Genomic DNA, 10,731 nt, shown 5'->3' on the forward strand with positions numbered 1-10,731 from the left:
GCAACATGCTACCCGCTTCATTCATTCAGAAGATGAATTAAACTACATGGGTGAGGCAACACAGACCTCGAGGATGGCGGAAAAAAAAAAACAACATTATTGCACTGAGCGCAGTTTCTCCCAAAGACTCATCAACAGTTTAATCTTATAAATTTTAATGATGGGGTCAGGCTGTGTTGTCTTGAAGATCACTCCATTCCTAATCTCCCAAAGGGCCCACCAGCAGGCTATTAGTCCATTTAGGTCGGTGCATCACTTTCTTAAAAATCAACTTCTCTCTCTTTTTCTTTTTCTTTTGATTTTAACAGGAATGCCATCTAAGCTACAGAGAAAAAAAAATCCCTGAAAAAGAAGATAGAAAGAGAGAAAACATATAACTTCTTTATTTTTGAATAAAATTACAGAAATTATATTAGAACCTAATTATTAGATTAAAATACTATTAATAGCACGAAGAAGTCATTGATACTATTAAGTTTTCGGTCTTTAAATAAAAAAATATGTAGTTAGGATGATAATAGTCTTATTAGGGTTTAGTAAATTGATATAATAGTATAATTTAAAGGAAGAAAATGATCAAATTAGTCGATACTAAATGCTTAGTGCTATCAATTATATAATATAATTTTTTAATAAAATATTTTGTCGTAGGCAGTGCATGCACGGCCTACGTTCTCTCGGCCCAGCGGGAGTGGAGGACGAGGCTATCTCCGGACGGCCCACGGTCACCAAATTTGGACGGCCAAGATCGCTTTGTAGGCCGGCGAAACCGCAGATCGCAGCCGCACACCTCCTACAGTAAAAAAAAACAACCCGTGGGTCCCACCCCCATAATTTCCTATCCCTGTCGTCAACTGACAAAAATTATACGGGGGAATAGCCCGAAACAAGTTTGTTGGGGCCACTCCCGGATGTGCGCCACGTGGCAGCCGATCCACGCGGATCCATCGGTCTCGTTGCTCTCCCTGTTGGGAGAGCAGTCTATTTTTTTTTTGTGCACCCGGTGCACTAGTTTGTTTTAAAATTTTATTTTTTATTTTTTAATTATAATTTAATAATATATATTATGATATTTTTAAAATATATGTAAAATAATTTAGAATTTATGATTTTACATATATATTTAAATATCATAAAATATATATCTATTATATTAAATTAAANATTTAAAAATAAAAATAGTGCACCGGGAGCACCGAAAAAAATCCGCTGCTTTCCCAAGAGGCAGGGCAGCGGGGACGGTGGCCCGGGGTGCCACGCGGCGCCCATCCAGACTGTCCTCAAAAAAAAAATTTTGGACATGTTGTCCATAAATTTTTTGCCCGTCAACGTAAGAAGCAGAAGCAGAAACCGTAGCTCGGTAGCTCCCCTCCAAAACCAAACGCAGCATCGGCATCGGTTCCTCCGTCCCTTCGCCTTCCCCGCCTCATCCGTCCCCACCAAACCAAAGCATCCGCATACTTCAAAAAAAGCAAAAAAAAAAAGAAAAAAAAAGAAAAAACAAGAAAAAAAAAAAGAGAGACATATATATAGGACTCAACGAGGAGACTCGGAGGTGCGCCGTGCGATGGCTCTCCACGCCGCCGCTTCCTCCGTCGCCGCGTTCGCTTCGAACTCCCGACTCCGCCCCACCAACTCTCCCTCGCCGAGGGCTTTCCCCACAACGCCTCTTTTCCCTTCTTCTTCCTCCTCCTCCTCTTTCGCCCCTCTCCGTACACATACAGGTTTCGCTCTTTCTTCCAAACTATGCATATTTCAACTGAATTTATGTCGCAAGCAAAGATTATATTAATCTCTAATTTTGCCTTTATTATCGTTGCTATACCAAAAAATAAATCCTTTTTTTTTTTTCTTCTTTTGTGCGTGTGTGTGTTGAATTGGACTGTACGAGCTAAGTTGATTGCCTTCAGTACAGTAGAGTTACTTTCTAACACTAGTAAACTTTTTCGTTGCCATCTGTTAGGGATTTTAGGAATAGCCTGCTGTCCCTGTACTGAATTGCAATTGTTGTCGTAGGTTGCGTAAGAGCAGCTGCGGGCAGCAATGGAGTTCTCGCGGCCGGCGAATCTCCGCTCATAGTGTGCTTCGGAGAAATGCTGATCGATTTTGTCCCGACCGTCAGCGGCTTGTCGTTGGCCGAAGCCCCCGCCTTCAAGAAGGCTCCCGGGGGTGCTCCTGCTAATGTCGCCGTTGGCATAGCTCGGCTCGGCGGTTCGTCGGCATTTGTCGGGAAGGTGATGCCCGGTAGATAGTTCGTTTATTTATATCAAATTTAGGACACACCTTATTCCTGCTTTCTTCGCGTTTGTAAGAAATTTTTTCAAATGTAAGTAATTATCTGTGAAATCGTGGATTACTCACTTTATGCAAAAGAGCTACTTCTATGGTTGTGAATATTGTCGATCATCTAAACTGTTTATCTGCTATCTTTCTCTCATTTCTCGGTTTGTCCTGTTTGTTTCGTAACATACGTAGGTCGGTGAAGATGAGTTTGGCTACATGTTGGCTGATATCTTGAAAGAGAATAACGTGAACAACCAGGGCTTGCGGTTCGATCCTGCTGCTCGAACAGCTTTGGCCTTTGTAACGTTACGAAGCGACGGCGAACGCGAGTTCATGTTTTATCGCAATCCTAGCGCTGATATGTTGCTTGAAGTAAACGAACTTGACCTTGATCTTATAACAAAGGTATGTGATGAATGATGACCTTGATCTTATAATTAGAGAGTTCCTACTATATATACCTTACTTCTGTCGTGTATGGTTTACACAGAATTTACCTATTTTATATTTATATAATGTAATTCTAACATCTTGATCATTAATATCTGTTCTAGGCAAAGATCTTCCATTATGGTTCTATAAGCCTTATAACTGAACCATGTAAATCGGCACACGTTGCAGCAGCTAAAGCTGCTAAAGATGCTGGAGTGCTTCTGTCTTATGATCCAAATCTGCGTCTACCGCTGTGGCCGTCGGCCGACAGTGCTAGAGAGGGAATCTTGGGCATATGGGAAATTGCTGATATTATCAAGGTAGCTACTTTTCTAATGCAGTGCTTCTTGAAATAGTTTCTTGATCTTATTTAGCTCAATGTATTGGAAATTTGCAATAGATCAGCGAAGAAGAGATTTCCTTTCTGACGAAAGGAGAGGATCCTTATGATGATGCTGTTGTGCGAAAACTCTTCCATCCAAATCTTAAGTTGCTGCTAGTAACAGAGGGGCCGGATGGTTGTAGGTACTATTCCAAGGTATGTATTTGCCTATGCAATTTCTCAAAGCTCTTTGTTATCGTTGTCTAATTTCCACCAGTTTTGTTTCTCTGGTGCAAAACGAAATATATATATATATATATATATATATATATATATATATATATATGTCTACTTATTACTGAGGAAAACAACAGAAGCAACTTGGAAGAAAATTGAAATTGTAATTGAAATTGACATGGCTATCCATGAAATCTCGTGTCCTCTTCCTTTGCTGGACTCAGTTTTTGCACTTTGCCGCCTGTGATTATACTTCTACATTTTGTTAATAAAGTTTTCATTATTAGATGTCCAAAATACCCAGTTATATGTCAGAATAAGATCAAACTAATTGAAAAGCCAAAAGTACCAATCTTAACATATATGATTTCAAATAATATAGGAATTTAGTGGGAGAGTAAGTGGACTAAAGGTGACAGCTGTGGACACTACTGGTGCTGGAGATGCCTTTGTTGCTGGAATACTATCTGGATTGGCCTCAGATTTTTCATTGCTCCAGGTATTACTCTCTCTAACCTACAGTTGTACCAAAATTCATTTTTATGTTATGTTGATGTTCTACATTTCTGTTTCTTTTTTTTTTTATTTTTAAGCATATAGTATATTGCATGCAGCAACCACAGCTTATTCTCTTCTAAATTCTAACCTGTGAAGTGATACTCTGATCGAGACTTACTGGAACTATCTTTGAATATTAACAGGATGAAGGAAGGCTAAGAGAAGCTCTGAAATTTGCAAATGCTTGTGGAGCTCTCACTGTGATGGAAAGAGGAGCAATCCCTGCACTACCAACCCGTCAGGCCGTTCTCGATGCATTGGTTAACATAATTGCTTAAACTATTGCTAGTTATAATCCCGGGCTCATTCATTGTTCGCGGCCTTGTAAAATGATTTAGCTTTTAGAGAACCATATATTCAGTGATTAATTTTCAATTGCAACTTCCCGACTTCCTGTTAAGAAACAAAACAGCTTTGCCGAAAAACTCGACCATGTACTGTTGTACTCTAAATTAGTATCAAAATAAGCTGTGGATTGAGCTAGTCTTATTTGTAAATGGCATTTGGTGTAGAGTGTGTGAAAAATTAAAGCACCATACTTGCTTAATGACTTGGTTTGAGCTACTCTTATTTGTAAATGACATTTGGCGTAGAGTGTGTAAAAACCTGAAGCACCATACTTGCTTAATGACTTAATTGGGCCACACGCCATAATGCCCTTGATTGCCTGGCATAACAACAGTAATACGGCTCCGATTGACCATTTAGTTTGATTAATTATCGACCATTTAGTTTGATTAATTATTGAGCGCCTTTTCCACATGTTATGTGATTAATGATTGCATCTGGTGACTTAAAATGGACAATATGATGATTCAAAACAACCTAATAATGGATTAATGCAAGTTAAAGGAAAGGTATGTATAAAAATGACCAACATTAGGAGAGGGAGGTAGCAGTGCCCCGTAAAGGGCCCATAAAAGTTGGAGAGCACATTTTTTGGAATATATATGGAATATATAGCACTGTTCGCATACATAAAAGTGGGTGTGTAGAGCACAATACTTATCTATAGATACTGGAAACAGAGAAGAAGTGTTGGTTTCCACTCATAAGAACCAGATTCTTGCAAGACACAGTTACCAGAAGGCCAACACACGACAACAAATATTTTGGTGTACCCGATCAAACGCATCATGCAACGTCTTTTAAACATAAGAAACATAATCGCTTGTATTTCATTTGGTAGTATTAAGAACTAGATCAATGTCGACAAATTGATAATGGTTGCCCCCCTCCTCAACTAAAAAAGTGATTATCAACAAATGATTGATAATATATACCACCGGTGAGGTCGCCAAATAATATCACTCGAGAAGCTTATTGCATGTCCCAACTCCAACCGCCGCCGCAAGGTGCCATGCAGCATGAAGATAGGGGGTCTCGGGAAAGCAGTCGTCGGCGAAAAATAGTGCACCTCCTAATAGAGAGGAAACTGTGTGAAGGTTATGAGCCATTCTGAGCGCTGGTTTCTCCAGTGCTTTTCTTGCGAAGGCTACCTGAAAAACACCAAGTCAACAGATTATTAAGAATCTCAAGAAAGCAAACCGTTGATGTAACCATCGTCTGTAAAGAGATGTGAGCTGCTTATCAGCAGAAACATTAAGGAATAGATGCAGTTCCAATGGGAAACTGTTGAATTTCTATTGATAAAACATAAGAATAGATGCTTTATTATGACTTGCCTCCATCATGCCTGTGTGGACAGCTGAAACCATCAAAGGTTGAAATGGTAAAAGCAATGTTGATGCGGCCATTAGTACTTTTGGGTTCTCTTCCCTGAGTGCCCTTGATAGACACTGCACAGAACGATTGTCTAGTAAGGTACAGGAAGAAAAGGTAACTCGCCCCTCAATTGAAACTTCCCGTTCGGGATAAATAATAGTAAAAGTTATTATGAGGCTCTTTCAGCGAAACAAATCGATTCTTTGCCATTCCTAGAAAATACATGTATGCCCGCTAAGCCACTACATAGGAACATAGGAACAACTTAAGAAGCCAAAAACATATGAACACGTTTGATTCTAGCTTATATTTTAGGCTAGGCAGGTTTAATGAACTGATACCAAATGCTTTAGAGACCTTTTTCTGCTTAATTATCTTCTCTCTTATGTATCGATAGCAGCGAAACAAAAATAAGAAAATGTATGTTTGCGCACTCTCATGTTCTTGTGCACTCTCATGTTCTTGCGCATTCTCATGTTCAAGGAATTCATTTAGATCGTTGACCATTTTTTCAGAGGAAACTCCTCAAATATGCACAACCAGTTGGTAAGCGTATCAAACTTACAAGTGAAGCTGCAGCAATCATTGTATAGTCTGCCCATCTCAGATATTTTCTAACTTCTCCCCTTGAAGAATGATATAAGCTTGATGCGATCCCCACTCCAACAAGCGAATTAGCATATAATGCAGTATTCAAGTTCTTCCTGCAGCACTGATAGGTAATTCGTCAGTCGATAGTGGTATAAAGAAACAAACGAGGGTGGGGTATACAACTAAAGGCATTCTAATACGAATAAATTTTGAAAAGGAACTTGCCGTGGAGCCCGAAGTCCGAGAAATATGAAAGGCATTGAGGTCAAGACATTTGCAATAGTTTCCCCGATATGACTATCGCCTGATACAGGAGATATATACGCATGTCAAAGCTGATGCATAAAAGAAATTGTTGGATGTGCGCACCAATAACGGCCTAAGTAGAAAATACCTTGCAGACTACATTTGATGGGCCTCAAGCACGACGGCCTCTGCTGCCATAGTTGCCTGAGGAAACATGTCATACATTACCCTGTTAGTTATATTTACATAAGATATGTACAAATAGTCCAAGACACACTCGAAAATTGCAACTAAGTTCAATTGTAAATGAAGAACAACTCACCTGATTAACAATCCTTGGCTTATTCCGACAATCCCCGACCCATCACAAGCTGATTGATCAAAGCCGCCTTGGCGAAGATCCTCATCCTCTCTGTAAGATGATCGATTCACAACTTGTACCCCATGGAGCCCTTCTAAAACTCTGGGCATTGATGCATCTTTGATGCCCATTTATACACTCGATGGCAAGCAACCCAATCTAATTTCTTATTGGCTGGTTGTCTCATACGGCAGTTAGATTATCTGCACATGCACAAAGAAAACGACACAAAAGGTTTGGTACAAATAACATGTGCAATAGTCACTCTCTGAAAACTTCAAAATCGACTTTAGGAAGCAAAAATCGATCACCAGCGAGAACAGTTCAAGTTCGTCTATGCCCCACTCAATGTGGCGTGCAATCACATTATATAGCCCTTAGGCGGATACATCTGTAATTGACTCAGGATCATTCTTAACAGGTGTTGGTTGGCACTCAACACGCCACTTTTTTTATCCAGGAATATTAGATGCGCAGATTAAATCTGTTTCGTTTTTACTTAATAAATAGTGAACTCCAGTTTCATAATGTATAATTAGCGAAATTCCAATTTTGGTCCTCTTCTGGTTGAGTAAGGCTCTAACTAAGTAACCTAAGATTTTCAAGCCCAAATAACCAGATAAAATATCACTATCCTTGTCCTTAAAGATGCAAGCACATGTTCCTACTTTTGATGAGAACTATTGTCGAAGAGTAAAATCCAGCATAAACATAATGGAATTAGGCTCTACGGAATCGATTCAAGCTGAAATAGTCACAATGCCAGAGAAGCACCAAAATTGTCGGATAATTTTGCCCTTAGATTTGCACAAGATTCAATAAAAGAGCAAAAAATTACTAAAGATAATAGGAAAAAAAAAAAAGCCTGAAATTGATACATACAATCAACATTAATCAGGAGAACTCAAAACCCTTGCTCTATGAAATCAAATCCAATCCCCCGAAAAATAAGAATTTTCTTACGATTCTTTATACTTAAAAAGAAATCATAATCATAATCATAAAATAAGAGAAGTAAAAAAAAAAAAAAAAAAAAAAAAAAACCTGAAGAGGAGGGCGGAGAAGCAGCTTATCGTCACCGCGCGGCTTCGGCTTTTTCTCGCAGCGAAAACATAGGTTAATTTGTTAAAATAGAACATTTTCTTTATAGAACGAAGTTTATAATAAAATTAGTATCTTATTTTGAAGTAACTTTTTTTTTCTTCACATCAAGAAAACGTCTATCTGTTAATTTAAAGGATTCAAAATACGGAAGAAAGAATTTGAAGCAAACTCTAACGCAGTGCACGCCACTCTTTCATACTAACTTTTTATAAAACTAACATAAAACATGCATTATAACGCAAGATATATAACACTACTCGGCCAATATTATATAAAAAATGCCGAGATAGCCTCTTGCATTTTCATATAGGGATATATATAAAAAAAGATTGAAATAAAATAGATTATCGCAGTTTATTTGGAGTTATGGTTTGATTTGTAAAGGAAAAAAAAAAGGTCGAAATAATAGAGAGCCGATATTTTTAGCACCCTGTAAGAGCTCTAATGCGATGCGAAGCAGTCCAGACTATAACCAAATTGGTTGGTGTTGTGCGGTGCAATATTAGTCTAAATCTCTGGCGTATCCTGAGTGTGTCGGCCCAACGCAACCGTGAAGTATGCCCCGCTTAGTTTAGGGGAGGAGACGGCTTAGGCGTCTCTCTCTCCCTCCCTTTGCAGCTTCGCTATCTCATCGCCCTCCCTTAACCCCTTATAGGCATATTAAGGGGGCGCATTCTAGGAAAGCCTTAGGCGTAGCAAAGAGGCTAAGGGAGGGGGGGGAGAGAGAGAAATATATATGAGCAGGGGGTGCGTAGGGGCNATAAAATTGTTTAATTGGATACTAATAATATTTTGTATATATATACATAAAAGTATGGAGAATTTTATAATTAGATGTTAAAAGTGATGTATGATTCATTTATTTCAGATTGCATAAAAAATTAAAAATACCGATAAAATGGTGGGTCATTTACTGCTTATCACAAGGGTTAAGATCGACCAAATATAAAAATTTAATGATAATTACAAAAAAAAAAAGCCTATTTAAATACACATGCAAATAGTCAGTGGATATATCAAATATAAATATATAGATAAATCTGTTTGGAAGATCATATTCAGGTTCATGGCAGTTAGTTACATTCTTATTGATGTACATGCCGGGTGAACACAAACCAATTTTTAAATTAATACTCCTATAATTTGAAATTGTGTAGATTGCATATTTGTGTAAACGCATACTAATCGTATTCCCCATGAGAGTGCGCTGAGAAAAGATACTTGACATTATAATTTTTTAAATTTTATATATATAGTTCGACTACTACATTCTTATGAGTATAGGTACTTCTTTGTTGTTGAAGCATAAAAAAAAAAGGGGGAAGAAGAAGAAAAAAAGGAGCAAGAAAAAAGATAGAAAGAGAGAAAATTTGAATAATGGTGTATGAGATGATCCATACACTACGCATGGAAAAATTCGAGTTTAAATTTTGAGTCTGGTGCATAGGTTAATCCATGCACCAGGTGCATAGATTATAAAAAGTGGGATGTCCTCGTAGGCATGAATGGATATTACAAATAGCAAATTAGTCCTTTCCCTTTCATATGCTCCTTCAAACATATAATATTCTGTTATTTTAACTAAGATATAATATAAACAAATGGGAATGACTAATATGTAATTTAATACCTATGATCCCATAATCCTACATCGTAACTTCCCACAAACCTCACCATATGCACTTCCATACGCACATTCTCCCGGGTAGTTAGACTAGACCCATAAATATCTCTCAATGAGAAAAGAAAAAGAGGACACAGATTTGAACCTTCAAACATATTCCTAAACAAAAAAATCCATCCCATCCCCCTGTTCACGAAAGAGAAAAAGAAAGGTATAATATTTTTTTCTTCACCATTAATGCCACAATCAAAGCTCTCTCTCTCCCTCCTAAAAAGTAAAAAAAAAATAAAAAATAAAAGAAAAAGAAAAGAGGGGCCCTCTGTATGTCCACCCTCATCAAGCCCCTCCTTCCCGCTCCGCCCACTCCCCCAAGCTCCTCCGCGGCCTCCGCGACTGCATCGACTCCGACGTCGCCGCGATCCTCCGCACCGCCCACTCCATCAAGGCGCAGCTCGAAGCCCTCGACGACTCCAACGCCGCGAACCGTGCCCTCTCCCCGCGCTTCGCCGCGGGGATCTCCGTCGACCGCACCAGGATTTCGGTTACCCACGGGATCAGGGCGAAGCTTCGCGACGCCATGATCGGGTTCCAGAAGCTCAGGAAGACGATCCTCTCCGACCACAAGGAGACCCTGAAGCAAAACTACTACAACGCCACGGGAAAGCTCGCCTCCGACAAGGTGCTCGACGAAATGCTCAAGTGGAGCGGCGACCCCATGGATCCGCGGTGGCCGTGGTCACCATCAACCGCCCGGGCGCGCTCAACTCGCTCACGCGCCCCATGATGGTCGCGCTCGCAGGCGCGTTCCGCCGCCTCGACGCCGACGCCGGGCGCGGCCGCGCCTTCTGCTCCGGCGTCGACCTCACCGCCGCCGAGGATGTCTTCAAGGGCGACGTCAAGGACCCCGCCGCCGACCCCGTCGCCGCCATGGCCGTGTGCCGCAAGCCCATCGTCGGCTCCATCGCCGGATTCGCCGTCACCGCCGGGTTCGAGATCGCCCTCGCCTGCGACTTGCTCGTCGCGGGCGGCGACGCCAAGTTGGTCGACACCTCGCCAACCCCTGCGCTGCCAAAGCCGTCCGATCCTCACCGATCCTGCGCTGCCGAAGCCGCCCGATCCTCGCCGATCCTGCGCCGCCGAGGCCGCCTGCTCCTCGCCGACCCCTGCGCCGCCGAAGCCGCCTGCTCTTTCGCCGAGCGCCTCGTCGCCTTCGCCTGCGTCGAGGGCTTCTTCTCCGGCTCCTGCTGA

General features: G+C 40.7%; 4 protein-coding genes across 4 annotated transcripts; 3 read left to right on the forward strand and 1 right to left on the reverse strand.

Annotated features, from left to right (window-relative positions):
* Positions 1,349-4,362, forward strand: LOC109706756 (probable fructokinase-6, chloroplastic). Its single transcript, XM_020227728.1, has 7 exons — positions 1,349-1,724; positions 2,017-2,234; positions 2,476-2,688; positions 2,838-3,035; positions 3,116-3,253; positions 3,657-3,773; positions 3,976-4,362. Exons 1-7 carry the CDS (start codon positions 1,568-1,570, stop codon positions 4,108-4,110), a joined length of 1,176 nt encoding a protein of 391 aa, XP_020083317.1. The 5' UTR covers positions 1,349-1,567; the 3' UTR covers positions 4,111-4,362.
* On the reverse strand, positions 4,768-7,867 carry LOC109706963 (the record flags this gene model as incomplete). The annotated part of the gene is given in 7 exon segments (XM_020228000.1): positions 4,768-5,331; positions 5,518-5,631; positions 6,123-6,261; positions 6,374-6,452; positions 6,543-6,598; positions 6,717-6,958; positions 7,800-7,867. Coding segments are annotated over 6 exon segments (750 nt in total). The 3' UTR covers positions 4,768-5,139.
* On the forward strand, positions 8,957-10,267 carry LOC109728044 (syntaxin-112-like). The gene is made up of 2 exons (XM_020258324.1): positions 8,957-8,963; positions 9,825-10,267. Exons 1-2 carry the CDS (start codon positions 8,957-8,959, stop codon positions 10,265-10,267), a joined length of 450 nt encoding a protein of 149 aa, XP_020113913.1.
* On the forward strand, positions 10,267-10,731 carry LOC109728053 (probable enoyl-CoA hydratase 1, peroxisomal). The gene has a single exon (XM_020258334.1). The coding sequence runs from the start codon at positions 10,267-10,269 to the stop codon at positions 10,729-10,731; it is 465 nt and encodes a 154-aa protein (XP_020113923.1).

The sequence above is a fragment of the Ananas comosus genome, linkage group 2 (genome assembly GCF_001540865.1).
Source record: "Ananas comosus cultivar F153 linkage group 2, ASM154086v1, whole genome shotgun sequence".
Taxonomy (NCBI): Eukaryota; Viridiplantae; Streptophyta; class Magnoliopsida; order Poales; family Bromeliaceae; genus Ananas; species Ananas comosus.

Excerpts from the sequence above, each read along its gene's own strand:
- LOC109706756 (XM_020227728.1), top strand. The coding sequence starts at position 1,568 with ATGGCTCTCCACGCCGCCGCTTCCTCCGTCGCCGCGTTCGCTTCGAAC. Across the intron at positions 3,254-3,656 it reads GTTGTAGGTACTATTCCAAG|GAATTTAGTGGGAGAGTAAG; the intron begins GTATGTATTTGC and ends CAAATAATATAG. Across the intron at positions 3,774-3,975 it reads CAGATTTTTCATTGCTCCAG|GATGAAGGAAGGCTAAGAGA; the intron begins GTATTACTCTCT and ends GAATATTAACAG.
- LOC109728053 (XM_020258334.1), top strand. The coding sequence starts at position 10,267 with ATGGTCGCGCTCGCAGGCGCGTTCCGCCGCCTCGACGCCGACGCCGGG.